Source organism: Pongo pygmaeus, chromosome 11 (genome assembly GCF_028885625.2).
Source record: "Pongo pygmaeus isolate AG05252 chromosome 11, NHGRI_mPonPyg2-v2.0_pri, whole genome shotgun sequence".
NCBI classification, from domain to species: Eukaryota; Metazoa; Chordata; class Mammalia; order Primates; family Hominidae; genus Pongo; species Pongo pygmaeus.
In genome coordinates, this window is record NC_072384.2 from 87,451,252 (window position 1) to 87,468,489 (window position 17,238).

At 35.3% G+C, this 17,238-nt stretch overlaps 1 protein-coding gene across 9 annotated transcripts in view; it reads right to left on the minus strand.

Annotated features, from left to right (window-relative positions):
- Positions 1-17,238, minus strand: part of TFPI (tissue factor pathway inhibitor) — a 93,689-nt gene that overhangs the window by 36,380 nt on the left and 40,071 nt on the right. For all 9 annotated transcript variants that reach the window (XM_054477293.2, XM_054477294.2, XM_054477295.2 and 6 more), the window contains 2 exons: positions 8,913-9,035; positions 2,139-2,336 (listed from right to left, as the gene is read on the minus strand). In XM_054477293.2, coding sequence (XP_054333268.1) covers positions 2,139-2,336; positions 8,913-9,033 — 319 coding nt within the window. In that variant the 5' untranslated portion in view covers positions 9,034-9,035. The remainder of the gene's footprint in view (positions 1-2,138; positions 2,337-8,912; positions 9,036-17,238) is intronic.

Genomic DNA, 17,238 nt, shown 5'->3' on the forward strand with positions numbered 1-17,238 from the left:
CAGCTAGAGTGCAGTGGCACAATCTCGGCTCACTGCAACGTCTGCCTCCTGGCTTGAAGCAATTCTCCTGTCTCAGCCTCCTGAGTAGCTGGGACTACAGGCACATGCCACCATGCCCAGCTAATTTCTGTATTTTTAGTAGGGACGGAGTTTCACCATATTGGTGAGGCTGGTCTAAAACTCCTGACCTTAGGTGATCCACCTGCCTCAGCCTCCCAAAGTGCTGGGATTACAGGTGTGAGCCACTGCACCCAGCTTCAAGTGAATTTTGATAGATAATGAGGAGATGGGGGTAAGAGAGTTATATTTACATGCTAGCCAGAAATGATATTTTAAATGATGATAAGCAAGGCTATCACTGATGAGCAAAATGATTACATTTGACTAATCTTTAAAGAAAAGAGTAACTTTTGTACAATGATAAACCATAAGACTTGAACTATACACATATATAAAAAGAACAGGTATATATTTCAGGAAAGAGGCCAGTTGATGAAAATAAATAGCCTGCTAAATGAAAGAGTGGGGATTACAAAGAATGAGGCAACCAGGCTTCTAGCCAAGGTACTGACAACTAAGAATGATTTTCAACTCAACACAAAAGGATACTTGGCCCAATATGTATGGAAGAAAATGGGGTATAGAAATCTGTGATGAATGGGAAAAGACCAAGCAATCACAAAAACCAAAGGCACCACTGAGGAGCACTGAGCTGCCTAAACTGTGTTAGTAACATTCCTAGGGCATCTATGGAGAGGAAACAGAGAAATCAGTGCTGTGAGGTTAAAGAAATATATTCGTGTCTATTCTATTCTTTCAGCTCGGGAGCATACAACTAAACATCTTACAGAGTCACAGAGGAGAGAAGTTCGCTCTTTTCACCACATTGAGGTTTTCCTACAGGCCAAGAGCACCATGATGCCAAGGCTGTTTAGTAAAAGCTATTTAGAAAGCAGTAACAGAGTGAGAATGCAGAGCTGCCTGATTTGCAAAAAAACAAGACATCTAGTGTTACTAACCAGAGATATCATTTCTATATCACCTCAATTTTATCCAACCAGCTCTACGAACATGCTATAGTAGAATATTGGTCTAGAAACTAGGGAAATAAAAGCAACTCAACTTATTCTATCCCTTGAGTAACTTACAATTTGGAAGAATAGCCTGACATTAAAAAAAAACATTCAAAATTTTGGTCAGTAATTATTTGTAATTTATTTTAGTGAGAAGATATAAAATCTCATACAATAAGATAATTAGCAAAATTTGCAAAAATGTTAAATTTTAGTAGGATTAATGCAGAATAAAAGTTTAATATAATATGATGTACTTTTGAAATTTATAACTTAGTAATATTAATATAAAACATTGGGTTTAGTAAAGTCCACAAGGGTCATCAGGGATGATTTTTGTTTTCTATGGTATTCTATTTTTATTTCCTGTAGTATTTTAAGGTTCCAATAATAAAAACAAATCTTAAATTTCATATATAGTTCTACTATTTTATGCAGCTTAGAATTTTCTAATTAAGAGCCATAGAGCTTCAATTTCCAGATTCACGATCTTGAGAGAGGACAGTGATGAGACCATTGTGTTGACAAAGGAAAGACTAAGTCAATGTGACTAACGGTTTTTCTTCTGCCAACTGAGATTACAAGTCTGGGAGGCTGAATTACACCCACTTTATTTTAAAAATACTTCACAATTCTGTGAACATGAGTTGAGGTTTTTTTCTTCTGTCTTTATTATGGATAAGAGTATAAGACCATAAATGAGGCCTCATATATTTTATAATTCACTGATATGAAAAATGAAAAATGATAGTTGAATGTGCAAGTTGACCTTACCTAAAATTTGATAATTTGCTTGAAAATATCTCTCGGGCATATAGAGACTTTCTGGTACCTATAAATATGGGTGTTTCATGGTACAATTCAGAATTATCATTTTCCTTAAATGTTTTTAGACTTCCCTGAAAGTCTAAAAATGTGGAAATATAAGATTCCTTGGAAATATTAAAATAGCATGAAATTACTTTTCTCCCTAAATTATCAAATCCATAATTAGACTCTAAATATATAATTAGACTCTCAATAGCCCTAAAGGGTCTTGAGTAATAAGGGTTCCCAGAAACCTACCTCTTGTACACATTTTTTGGCACTCTTCCAAACTTTCAAATCGATTCTGATTTCCTTCACATCCCCCATATATAAATTCTTCACACTGGCGAGTGAAAATATTGAAGAAAAATCTCTTCATGAGTGCTTTACATGGGCCATCATCCGCCTTGAATGCACAAAATGAATGCATAAGTTTCAGTGGTGGCAACTCAGTATCTATAAGGTAAAAATAAAAGATATAACATGTAATCTCCATCAACACTATAGTAATGTTCTTTATTTCCTTTTTAATATGTCCTGATTTTAAGGAAAAGTGCAATAAAACATGCTAAGAAACTATAAAAAGTTATTCAGTTATCAAAATGGTAGATAAAGTTAATAAATTCACCAAATGAGACACAACTTCTAGACTCTTGTTAGAGAGGTATTGCTTAAATCGTACCAACCGAACTGGGAGGGAATTGAGTAGTAGTTGTAAGGCAGCTTCATTCAAGTGGATGTGTCCACAATAGACCTCTTCTTTTAACTCAGCTAACGGACAGTTCTTTGAATTTCTCTCCCTAACCCACACTTGTGTCACTTTTTACACATAAAACAACTCTTTAAAAGCAACAGCATATTCACATTCATATATATATCTCTGTATGTATACACACACATATGTATATAACACTATCTTAAACCATTCCCTAATTATAAAAATTTATGTGTTTGATGTTATGAAAAATGTACTTCATGGTGCTTTTTTTTTTTTTAACTTACCATACCATGCTTGGGTTTTAATAATGTTGAAATAATGTAAATAATGCTTTCTATGTTTTAAATAGAATGAGGCAATTCTTTTGACTTCAAATTATATATATATTTTAAAAATATTTAACTACTAATTTTCATAACAGAATTTTCTATACTGGGAATGGACATACACATAGAGGAAACTCAACTAGATTTTTTTAAACATTTTATTTTTTTCAAGTCCAATAAAATTAATAGAAGCCTAATATTAAATAAGGTCTATTTGTTTACCAGTAAAGATAGACACTGAAAATTGTGGGTGGTGCAACCAAAAGAATAATGACAAAAATACCATATAATACTTCTTGAATATTTTCTGCATATTGAGTCTATGTATTTTCTATGTCTTTGGCAATTGATTATTAATCTCTTATGGAGAATATTGAAACTTATAAATGACCTAAACCAATTTTTCCTCTAGAGGGCAGCAATATTATATTAAATTAAACAGATGAGTATAAATATCTTGAAAAAAAGTGTTTTCATGCATTCTAAAATAGTTTACTTTGAACAACAACAAAAAAATGAATGGATGAGACTTTGATATTTTCACATAAAATATTTTTAAAGCATAAAATACAGGACAAGTTTTTGGAGTATGATTGTCTCAAAAGAAATCAGTTTTAAATTTCCAGTAATTTCAAAACGTGAATTTTTTGAAAGAGAAAATATGTGTATAATAAAAGTTAAATTAGATAATTTTATTAATCTCATTCCACCCATAATATATTATTATTCTAATCATCAATTTTGAATTAATAGCAAGTATTGGTCTTATTTTAGTAATGTTAAAGCTCTTTGTAACAAAATGATTGAAATGATATTGTTAATTTTTTACATGAGTCATAAAATTGTAAGTAGTCTTTACAATCTTGGAAGGGTTAAAAATACAGCTTTCTATACATAAGTTGGCATTTTCATGCTGTTTGATTCACGTGACACTAATTATTTTTGAACATGTAAATTTTATCTCAACTACTAACACTGCTTTCAATTTTTAAAAATTCTAGTTAAATTTACATAATACCATCTCATTATTTTGATCTATTTGATAAGTTAATTGATTATTTTTTTCAATTGAAATGAATTGAGCTGACAGAACTGATGGAAGAGTATGTTTTTCAGGTCCAGAATTTGTTAACTTAGAATAACATATGACAGAGAATTATTATGATACGGGGATAGTTTCAGCACCAAGCACAGTTGTTATAAAATAGCTAATTAGCAAGTAAGAATGTTGATCAAATCTTAAACTAAAGTTGAGTTTTATGCACATATGCATTTGTGTGTCTTCAAATTTCTCTGGAGTTATATTCAATTGACAAAATATAATGTTTGTGTTTACCAACATGATTTTTAAAATAATTTTAACCAATAACAGTGTCACTAAATCCAATAAATATCTATAGTCTATATACAAATAATTGTATCAAAGTGAGTTAAGAAATATTGGTGAACGTTGACAAGTTTAAATGTCATTTCTTTTTTTTCAAATCCTTTATCTAACATTTTATGTTGATGAACTTATCTAAAATATGACAATTTGCTTTAGAAAGTCTCTCAGGCATATGGAGAGTTTCTGGTACCTGTAAATATGAGTACTTCATGGTAAAATTGTCCATTTTTCTTAAATTAGACACACAAGTACTTTTTCATAGAAATTCATAACAAAATGTAATTGAGGATTGCTAGAAATACTTTCTAAAAATCGAAAAATGTATGAACCAAAATGACTTGTTAAAACACATTTTCTCTATCACTGAAGTTATAATTGTCAGTTTAAATTTAAAAATCATTGAATTTTTTTTCTGAGTGGCACATTTATGAATAACTGTAAATGCTGTTTGTATTTTTTTGTCTTTACTTAAGGATTTTAGAATTCCAAGCTGACATTTTGAGTTGTTATGAGAACCCAGAAAATTTGGTGTGAAGACCCTAAGTGGTGCATCTGACTTACAGCAGGCCCACAATAAGTATCATCAAATTTCGTATCGTGAGTTTCTGAACTCTAGATATGTTTGTTCTGAAACCAATAAAAATATGACCTATCAGCTCCTTAAATATGGGACCCCACAATTCACATAACAAAGCAGGAATAAAAATATTCTGGCATTTGTAATTTTACAGCTATATACCATTATCTCAAATTGCTGTAGAAATTCTCATATAATGTGATGTTATTCATTCCCAAGTTAACATTACTTTAGAACTTTAGAGACAAGTTATTGAGGCAGTGTTTCACATAGAAAACTTGAATAAAGATCTGTATCTGCAGAACACAGGGAACTTTACCTAATACCTGCATTGCCATGTATATTCAGAGAAATCATTTTTTATAAATCGATAATTTTATCAGATACTAATTGATGATTTCTCTACTTTTTATTCTTAATATATTTGATAATGTTTATCAACAAGCTAAATCTTTTTTCCATTTTCTGCATTAAAGATCTAATCACCTCTAGTTCAAGCTGCTACTTAGGAATTTCGCCAGCAGGTGGTGGCAGTGCACCAAAAAGGCAAAAGCTGATAAACTAGCTGTAGTAGTCGTACCTAGCAACAATAGCTAATGTTGCTCACTGAGTAATTACAATACTCTTGACATTTTTATAATTGTACCCTTTAATGATCATAACCACCTACGGAGTTAGGCATTATTATCTTCATTTTATAAATTATAAAATAGCATTGCAGAAATTAAGTAAATAACTTAAATTCATACCATAAATGATGGGTTTAAAATTGATCCTCATATGGTTTTACAACAGCTCTCTCACACATTCTTAATAAGTGCATGATATTGTCACAGATATGTGACTGAGATTCCTAAAGTAGCATTTGGATCAAGCATACAGTTTTAATTATATAATTTCCACTCAATCAACAACTTTTTTTTTCAAACATTCACCTTTATGAAACTAAAAATGGTTTCAATAATGGAAGTAGGTGATAATTTTATAGAAATTTTCTAGGAGAAACACTAAGTATTAACTTTTATGAATTATATTTTGTTAATTATTAGGTGATTATTTGTCTTTATTCACACTTTAATGTATTTCTTATAGAAATCCTGTATTAGAATATTCTTTGTGCAGTGATCTTGCAGCCCACACCTAAGCACAACAACCCTGGACTCAAGCAATGAATGGCCAGGTGTGCTGTGTGACCCACAGTGCCATGCCACTCCACCGAAAAGGGATGGAAATCTGCCTTGGTTTTCATTTCTTATTTTGAATAAACCCTTTTGAATGTTAATAATTGGGTATTGACCATGCGTCAAGCACTGTGCTGTCACTACAGATATGACAGTAAATTAGATGACAGCAGCCCGTCGTTCATGGAGCATATAGACACTAAGGACTTACATAAACATTCAGAAAGTTCTGGGTGCTGTGCGAGTGAAGAGTAGGATACCTAAATTAGCCTGAAGGGGTCAGCGATAACTTTCCTGAGAGTCGAAATTGAGACTTGAAGGAAACGTTTACAGAGGTAATAATTATCTGCCAGCAGCTATGAGAAAGCAAAACACATACAGGGCAATCTAAAAGGAATTTAATCTGATCCAGTCATATAAATAGAATTATGGTTTATATTGAATCATTTGCATTTGATGTCATGAATTTTATGTCTCATAGTCTGAAGGTTACAATCCTGCCTTCCCCTCCTCTCCCCCCGCCCCAGTCCTGGGATGTTGGATAGAAGCTTACTATAATATTTGCTGCCTGAAAACATGTCATGCCCTTGACTGTAAGAATACTCATCCTCTTGGAACTTATTTGCGAATCTAGGGCTTTCAGGTAACTTACCATCTAAGAATCCACATGCTGCTAGACTCTAATTAAAGGATTTTATTTTATTTTATTTTATTTTATTTTCTGGCAGGGAAGAACAAACACATGTACCTTTTGCCTTCTCTGTGTCAGAAAATGTGCCAGATGCTTTTCCACTTTTTATATAAAAACCATAGGAAATTAGTTATTTACATTATTCATTTACAGCTTAGGACACTGGTAGTCAGAAAGTTTAAATAACTTATTCAGTCTCACAAAGGTACTAGGTGGCAAACTACACCTGCAAACTCAGGTCTGTCTGATTCTAAATCCTACAAAAGATACTTGCCTTTTACTAAATGTTCACTCTTAATTTTCTCTCTCCTAGCCCAGTGGAATTGTTTTAAAAAGCTTATCACCACTCTTTTTATTATCATTTTTGCCTTATCTAGACGTTAATTCTAGATTATCCTCCCTGCTGATTTGACTGTTAAAAAATCATCTACTATTTACTTGTGAGAGAAGCAATAAAATTTGATGTATTTTTCTATTAATAAGAGTACCTTATTTCAATTAAATAATATACTTCTATAAAATGATGTTATGATCTTAGCATCATGTGATAAATTGTGTCTCCAAAATAGAATTTTTTCAGATGTGAGATAAGGTTATTATAAAAATTAATTTTAAACAAAAACAAAACAAAACTAGAAAAAACTGCAACTAGTTGGTGAAGAGGTCTTTAAGTCTAGCTTAAATATCAAAATTCTTTGTTATCCACCTAGGTTTGGAAGCTACCTTATAGTAATTTTAAATTCTGGCCTAATTACTGATGACTTAATTCTGGATTATTGATTGACTGTGGCAGCAGCAACAATTTCAGGAACTTCCGGGTTAACCAATATTCATTTTCTCAGTCCAGTTGAGGAAAATTGGACTGGGACAATACAGGGAACACTTGGATCTATTTGCTTCTCACTTCCCACAAGTGAGACTGCCTGTTTTTTCCCTGTGAGGACTTATTTTATCCTCCACCTTCCTTGTTTCTGTAGCCTCCAGAATGTTAGAATTTTAACCCACCATCCTTTGAGAAAAAAGCCGAATGAGGGATTGAAACTCATAATGTTCAAATTCCTATTTTCAAAAGGTACGTTAGGGTTTTTACTAAATAATGCTTCACCTCTAGGAAATTTTTATAAGATGACTTCCCCTTGCAGAGCCCTCAGAGAACCAAGCTTGATTGAATCTCCTTCCTCTTCTCATCAACAGCAGCACTCTCCATGCTTCTGTCACTTTGTTTACTACTTTATACGGAAATAAACTGTCCACCCTTCACACTCCCCTAGGAAACGGCGAGATTCTTGAGCACCTCATCTCAGCCATACCTGTTTCTCTAGCACCTTCCACAGTTTCAGGCCCAGAAGATGTATTTATTCAAACTTTATTAAAGTACACTGAACACAGTCATTTTAAAAAGCTATTAGAGATATCAAATAAGAATGCATTTATGGAAATCTGTTTTACATCTTAAACCACTATACAAAAATAAGCTATCATTTTGTTAATATTCTCTCATTAATACCAATGCTTGAGATTTCTGTCAACAATTTACCAATTTGCCACAAAATGTTACTTTAAGAAAGGTATATATCCACAATAATCATCACCATACAGTCTTCTCCTTGCTCTATTTTTTATTGTTAATATTCTCATTTTTAGACACAAGAGTTTTATGGGATTAGATCTAATTTATATTACTAGATCCTTTGGTGTCCTGGTTGACTAGATTTTTATATTAGTCTCGACTGGGAAGTTTTGATTTTGGAAATATGGGGAAGAAAGAGAGAATAGCTGAAACCTCAGATGTCTGAAGTTCCCTTTCCTCCTCACACTTTTCCTAGCCAAAGGGTAGCATCAAATGTCATAGGGAGTTATTTTTACAACATTTTGCTCCTTGCAATAGCCCAGAGCTACTCCAGTGTTTAATATTGTATGCTAAAAAAAGAGAGAAGTGTTTCAGCTAAAGTTACTTGGTTTCGGACTGTTTAAAACACACATGTGTGTGTATACACACACACACACACATTAGGTATAATAAATTTCCAAAGAAAAATATCACTTCAATAACAACTAATTTCCCTCCACAATGGAAAAATATGGTAGATTTTTTAGATTAAAATTGAGAGCTTTAACTAGCTTAAAAAGATAAATGCTTCTAATATTTTACCTGTGATAATCGTGTGTTCTTCATCTTCCTCAGAATCAGCATTAAGAGGGGCAGGGGCAAGATTAAGCAGCAGGCATACGGAAGCCCAAAGTGCATATACCTTCTTCATTGTGTAAATCATCTCTGAAATACAGAACCCATACATATCTAATAAATAAAGTGTTAATATGCACTCATTTACAGACTAGTAAACATCATATGTGTACTTCATATGCAAATTTCTATGCCATTTTATGTGTATACACATACATTTCTTTGTGCATACTCAATGAGTCATACTTAAAACGTATATGTAGTATTCAGAATTATGGGCAAACACATTCAGTGCATATATTTATTAATATTCAAGCAAACAGGTCATATTTCAACTTTGAAAATATAAATAAAAAGGACAGTAATTGAGAGACATGGGTAAATGCTGATCAATATGGCGAAGTATGTATTAAAGTCCATTTCCATGTGCAGTTTTACTTTCCACATCTTTCACACAGCTATTCTTTCTCAGTCAGAACCAATAATTATTTAGGCATTTTTCTATTATTTCTTTAATGCAACTTTTAATTCCTGATTTATCCTTCCCTCTGCTCTAGTTCTTCTTTTAAAAAGGAAACACATTTTCAGAATTTTCATCTTTGTTTCCTTTAAAAAAATGTGTTATTTACATCAATTTCCTAACCAGGTTTTCTATGAGATAGCAGACAGCCAAAACAGAGGACAAAAGAAGTGTCTGACATTCGAGTTAGTCCTGTTTCCCAGTTCATTATTCCCCAGTTTAGGGAGTTATCTGATTCAAAAAGTTTCACAGAAAAGTGAGTCTAAGTGATAAGCCATCACTCTTACACTCTAAAGGAAACAGATTTCAATAGGCGAGTGAGACTTTTCCTGTTTCAACGTTGTTTAAAGATCTATCGCCAAAAAAGAAGAAAAAAAGAAAAGAAAAGAAAGAAAGAAAGAAAGAAGTCACCTCTATTTTTTTAAAGATGACTTCTTCTTTGGATTTAAAGGTGGAAGGAAAAGTGTAATGATCATGCAACACAAAAAAATAAAAGAAGGGAACACTTGTTTCCTTCCTGTTCTCAGCCACCAGTGCCATACCAGTCAGGAAGGAAAGCGAGATCTTATCAGCAAACATTCACAAATGCAGGGACAGATACTTCATCAAAAACAATCTAGAGAATTATCTGGTTTTGCCTGTAGCAGATCACAGCTGCAATATACACCATTGTGGGTAGCCATATAATAATGAAGTAATAAATGTTATTATGCTTTAAGTTTCATTAAAATCACTAGTGAGATATATAACCTTTTTTTCTCACAACACTTTGCAAGTGTTAATATACATTTGATTTTTAGTCAGTAGAGATGTCATATATCTTGTAAATCATACCATAAACCATTTGAATTCACAAATATATATACATATTTATATAGATACATGATTTTGAAGAATCTTTAAACTAAACTTATAATCCTTATCGCATTTTTGAACACATATTTTTCAGAGATTCGTTTATTTCCATTTGATTCTTTGAAATATACTATCCTGCTATACTTTGAGTATAAAATACAGAGTGTACTCTGCATCACACAGTTCAGGAAGCAGGCTGAGGTTGGGGGCCTGCTGAAGCCCTTGAGAGAGAGGGCTCTAAATTCAGCAAGTTCCTCTCTTAAAAAATGGCGGCCTAGGGTATTGCCTAAACTTAGTACTTTAGACTTTCGTTGGGTGCTAGGATTAGAAACCAGCTCTGACAAACTTGGATCATCAGTTTATTTATTCTAGAATATGTGGAACAATCTGAGATGACAAGGGCAGGCTTGCATTGGTTCTCAGAAACAGCTAGAGCTGGTGAGCTGAGTGACACCAGGTATCTCTCATTGTGGCTACACTCCTTAGACAGCTTTATTTTCTCTCAGTGTGACCCAATCTTCTCTGCATAGCATGACGCATGAACAATGGACTGTCCTGGGTTTTAAACCTTAAGAGTTTTTCAATCAGACTAGTGTGAGTACTTCTCTTTATGGTCCAGGCTTAAACAGCTTGAGACTTGCTCTGATAGTTTCAGCATGAAACAAAGGACACCTTTTGGACCAATCCATTTGAGTTGGGAATTGTAGGAGACAATCATAGATTTGATGGACCCAAAACCAGCCTGGGGTCAGGAATAAGAAAATGTAATAGCATGGCAAATATTAATGGAACCATATGGTTTGGGTGGTGGAAAGGGACAAGTGTAACTCCCAGAAGGAGGAAATTATTGCTTTCAGAAGGGAAGGGTGTTGGACAGATAAATGACTATATGACTATATGACTATATACCACAGCAAGCCATAGATAAATAGTAGCATATGTAATTTTTTTTTAAAAAAGGAAAAGCAAAAGGCAAATAAAGTACATGAATTGCAGGAGGAATCAAACATCTAAATTTTTACTCAAAAATTCTGTCTGGTTCTGGGTGATAACAGATTTAATGTAGGGATGAATCCATGCACTAACTTCTATATACCATGCAAAATCTTTTTCCTTTTGGAAAAATCCAACTTTCTTAAAATTAGAAAACAGAGGTTTATAAAACACCATTTGCGGATCTCCTCCCCCCATAGATCAGCAGAGAATTTGCTGTAAAGATCTGCTTGATAAGCCCATAATCCTGGCTTTCTAATAGAAACATCTTCTTTTAAAAAAATTGACCCTATTATTTAAAATAGTTTTAGATTTACAAAAAAAAAAAAAATTGAGAAGAATGTACAGAGACTTCTCATAAACCCCACACCCAGTTTCCCTATTAACATGTTATGTTAGTATGGTGCACTTATCATTAATATACCAAAATTGATACATTGTTACTAACTAAAGTCCATATGTTAATCAAATATCCTTAGCTTTTCCCTAGCACGTTTCTGTTCTAGCAACCCATCCAGAATACCAAATTGCTCTAGTTGTCATCTCTCCTTAAGTTCCCTTGGCTGTGACAGTTTCTCAGATTTTTCTTATTTTTGATGATCTTGACAGTTTTGAATAATACTGGTCAGGTATTTTGCAGGGTATCCCCTTACTAGAATTTATCTGATGTTTTTACTCATAATTAGACCAGGCTTATGGGGTTTGGGAAAGAAGATAACAGAGTTAAAGTGCCATTTTTGTCACATTATGACAAGGATACATACTACCAACATAATTTATGACTGCTGATATTGATCTTAAACACCTGAGTGAGGTAATGATTGTTAGATTTCTCCACTATGAAGTTGCTTTCTACCCTACCTTTCCATACTGTTTATTTATTTATTTTTTTATACTTTAAGTCCTGGGATATATGTGCAGAACATGCAGGTTGGTTACATAGGTATACACATGGCATGTTGGTTTGCTGCACCCATCAACCCATCATCTACATTAGGTATTTCTCCTAGTGCTATCCCTCCCCTAGCCTCCCACCCCCTGACAGACCCTGGTATGTGAGTTCCCTTCCCTGTGTTCATGTGTTATCATTGCTCAACTTCCACCTATGAGTGAGAACATGTGGTGTTTGGTTTTCTGTTCCTGTGTTAGTTTGCTGAGAATGATGGTTTCCAGCTTCATCCATGTGTCTGCAAAGAACATGAACACATCCTTTTTTATGGCTGCATAGTATTCCATGGTGTATATGTGCCACATTTTCTTTATACAGTCTATCATTGATAGGCATCTGGGTTGGTTCCAAGTCTTTTCTATTGTGAATAGTGCCGCAGCAAACATATGTGTGCAAGCATCTTTATAGTAGAATGATTTATACTGGGTCAAATGGTATTTCTGGTTCTAGATCCTTGAGGAGTTGCCACACCATCTTCCACAATGGTTGAACTAATTTACACTCCCAACAATAGTATAAAAGAGTTTTTATTTCTCCAGCATCTGTTGTTTCCTGACTTTTTAATGATCACCATTCTAACTGACCAGTGATGATGGGCTTTTTTTCATATGTTTGTTGGCTGCATAAATGTCTTCTTTTGAGAAGTGCCTGTTCATATCCTTCATCCACTTTTTGATGGGGTTGTTTTTTTCTTGTAAATTTGTTTAAGTTCTCTGTAGATCCTAGATATTAGCCTTCTGTCAGATGGATAGATTGCAAAAATTTTCTTCCATTCTGTAGGTTGCCTGTTCACTCTGATGATAGTTTCTTTTGCTTTGCAGAAGCTCTTTAGTTTAATTAGATCCCATTTGTCAATTTTGGCTTTTGTTGCCATTGCTTTTGGTGTTTTAGTCATGAAGTCTTTGCCCATACCTATGTCCTGAATGGTATTGCCTGGGTTTTCTTTTAGGGTTTTTATGGTTTTGGGTCTTATGTTTAAGTCTTTAATCCATCTTGAGTTAACTTTTGTATAAGGTGTAAGGAAGAGGTCCAGTTTCTGTTTTCTGCATATGGCTAGCCAGTTTTCCCAACACGATTTATTAAATAGGAAATCCTTTCCCATTGCTTATATTTGTCAGGTTTGTCAAAGATGAGATGATTTTAGATGTGTGCTGTTATTTCTGAGGGGTCTGTTCTGTTCCATTGGTCTATATATCTGTTTTGGTACCAGTACCATGCTGTTTTGATTACTGTAGCCTCATAGTATAGTTTGAAGTCAGGTAGCGTGATGCCTCCAGCTTTGCTCTTTTTGCTTAGGATTGTCTTGGCTACATGGGCTGTTTTTTGGTTCCATATGAAGTTTAAAGTAGTTTGTTTTTTCTAATTTTGTAAAGAAAGTCAATGGTAGCTTAATGGGGATAGCATTGAATCTATAAATTGGGCAGTATGGCCATTTTTCAATATTGATTCTTCCTATCCATGAGCATGAGATGTTTTTCCATTTGTTTGTGTCCTCTTTTATTTCCTTGAGCAGTGGTTTGTAAATCTCCTTGAAGAGGTCCCTCGCATCCCTTGTGAGTTGTATTCCTAGGTATTTTATTCTCTTTGTAGCAATTGTGAATGGGAGTTCACTCATGATTTGGCTCTCTGTTTGTCTGTTATTGGTGTATAGGAATGCTTGTGATTTTTGTATCCTGAGACTTTGCTGAAGTTGCTTATCAGCTTAAGGAGATTTGGGGCTGACAAGATGGGCTTTTTAAATATAAAATCATGTCATCTGCAAACAGAGACAATTTGACTTCCTCTCTTCCTATTTGAATAAACTTTATTTCTTTCTCTTGCCTGAGTGCCCCGGCCAGAACTTCCAATACTATGTTGAGTAAGAGTGGTGAGAGAGGGCATCTTTGTCTTGTACTGGCTTTCAAAGGGAATGCTTCCAGGTTTTGCCCATTCCATATCATATTGGCTGTGAGTTTGTCATAAATAGCTATTATTATTTTGAGATACGTTCCATCAATACCTAGTTTATTGCGAATTTTTAGCATGAAGAGGTGTTGAATTTTATCGAGGGACTTTTCTGCATCTATCAAGATACTCATGTAGTTTTTGTCATTGGTTCTGTTTATGTGATAGATTAAGTTTATTGATTTGTGTATGTTGAACCAGCCTTGCATCCCAGGGATGAAGCCGACTTGATCGTGGTGGATAAGCTTTTTGATGTACTGGTGGATTTGGTTTGCCAGTATTTTATTGAGGATTTTTGCACTAATGTTCATCAGGGATATTGGCCTGAAATTTTCTTTTTTTTTGCTGTGTGTCTGCCGGGTTTTGGTATCAGGATGATGCTGGCCTCATAAAATGAGTTAGGGAGGTGTCCTTCTTTTTCTATTGTTTGGAATAGTTTCAGAAGGAATGGTACCATCTCCTCTTCATACCTCTGGTAGAATTCAGCTGTGAATCTGTCTGATCCTGGGCTTTTTTTGGTTGCTAGGCTATTAGTTACTGCCTCAATTTCAGAACTTGTTATTGGTCTATTCAGGGATTCAACTTCTTCCTGGTTTAGACTTGGGAGGGTGTATGTGTCCAGGAATTTATCCATTTCTTCTAAATTTTCTAATTTATTTGTGTAGAGGTGTTTATAGTATTCTCTGATGGTAGTCTATTTCTGTGGGATCAGTGGTGATATCCCCTTTATCATTTTTTATTGTGTCTATTTGCTTCTTCTCTTTTTTCTTCTTCATTAGTCTGGCTAGCAATCTATCTATTTGCTGATCTTTTCAAATAACCGGCTCCTGTATTCATTGATTTTTGAAGGGTTTTTCCTGTCTCTATCTCCTTCAGTTCTGCTTTGATCTTAGTTGTCAGATATAAAAAGAGTTCCTCTTTAAAAGTTTGGCTTGTTTAATGTCCTTGCTCTTTGTTCCCTACTCCCAAAGCCAAACTACATTCCTTATCCTTTATGCCTCCCTGTTTTAGTTTCAGTAAACAACTTTTGTATCATTCCTTATCTACAGAGCCCACATCTGCTAATCAATCTGTAAATTACCCCTCCCATTGTCCACCAGTGTAATCACACCCCTGCCCCTTTCAAGTTAGCCAATCAAGTTCAGTGTCGATTGTACAGTCCAACTCCAGCTAACAGAGACTAGACACATGTCAGAGATGATAAATTCATCTTCAAAAAGTTTTAGTTCCGTGTTCTTCCGGTTCTTTGTTTTTCCAGTTTCTATAGTTAACTGTGCTGTAAACAACCCTTCCCACCAGTCCTAATCTATAACTTACATCTGTTCTGTTCCCTTAGTTACGCACTCTACAACTATTCTTCCTGCTGAAACTACTTGTCCTACCACTGTAACCCACATCCTTGCTCTATTCAGATTAGCCAATCAAAATTAGCTTAGATTATACAGTCCAACTCAGCCAGTAAAAAAAAGACACAAGAGTAAAAGCCTCTTGTGTTAAAAATAAAAACCCCTGCCCACCCCTCTTGGTGTGCTTTCAAAATGACAAGTGCGAATAACACCCTTCTACTAAGAGAGGAGACCACCCCTCATATTGTCTTATGCCCAACTTCTGCCTCCAAAGAAAGAAGTAAAAACTAAAAGGCAGAAATGAAATCCACAGGCAGACAGCCCGGTGCTGCGCCCAGGGTCTGGTAGTTAAAGATCGACCCCTGACCTAACCAGTTATGTCATCTATAGATTCCAGACATTGTATGGAAAAGCATTGTGACAATCCCTGTCCTGTTCTGTTCCATTCTGATTACTGGTGCATGCAGCCCCCAGTCATGTACCCCCTGCTTGCTCAATCAATCACGACCCTCTCACACAGACCTCCTTAGAGTTGCAGGCCCTTAAAAGGGACAGGAATTGCTCACTTGGGGAGCTCAGCTTTTGAGATGCAAGTCTGCCAAAATTCCCAGCTGAATAAAGCTCCTTATTTCTTTAACCTGGTGTCTGAGGAGTTTTGTCTACGGCTGGTTCTGCTACATTTCTTGGTTCCCTGACCAGGAAGCCAGGTGATTAACAGAGGCCGAGGCAGCCCCTTAGGCAGCTTAGGCTGTGGAGCATCCCTGTGGGGACTCCAGCCAGCTTGAGCCACGCGGATCCTGAGAGCGCTCCCAGTTAGGCATTTGCCCCAGTGGAACGCCTCGTCAGAGCAGTGCACGGCAGGCCCTTGCAGAGGGTCAACGCAGTAGCTAAACACCGGGAAAGAATTGGCACTTGCAATCTGGACATCTGAAACTTGGTACGACTGGTCTTTGGAACTTGCCCACTCCATTTGAGTGGAAGCATGGCCTGATCACCCACAGTGTGTCTGTACCAGCACTTTGGTTTTTGTTTTTGACTTGACTTGGATTGCTTAATACTTTGGTTTTGGTTTTGACCTGGGTTGGATTTCTTGATACTCTGATTTTGGTTTTGACTCTGGTTTGGTGTAAACTGTAAAAGTGTCTGTGTGCCCTTTTTACCTGTTCTTTGTTTTGCGGTGTGCCTGTGGTGTTTTGTCTCGAGGAAGCATGGGTCAGGCACAAAGTAAGCCCACCCCACAAGGAACTATGTTGAAAAATTTCAAGAAAGGATATAAGGGAGATTATGGTGTTACTCTGACACCAGGAAAATTTAGAACTTTATGTGAAATAGACTGGTCAGCATTAGAGGTCGGTTTCCCATCAGAAGTAAGCCTTGACAGGTCCCTTGTTTCAAAGGTATGGCACAAGGTAACCTGTAAGCCAGGGCATGCAGACCAGTTCCTGTGCATAGACACTTGGTTACAGCTGGTTTTAGATCCCCCCCTCCCCACAGTGGTTAAGAGAACAGCAGCATAAGCGGCTGACAGAGGCAAGGAAAGACCAGCAGAGAGAGAGAGAGAGGAAAGAGACAGAGAGGAAAAGAGGCAAAGAGACAGAGAAAGTAACAGAGAGGAAGAGACAGAAAGACAAAGAGGGAGTCAAGGAAGAGAGAAAGAGAGAGATATACAAGTAGTTAAGAAAAAAA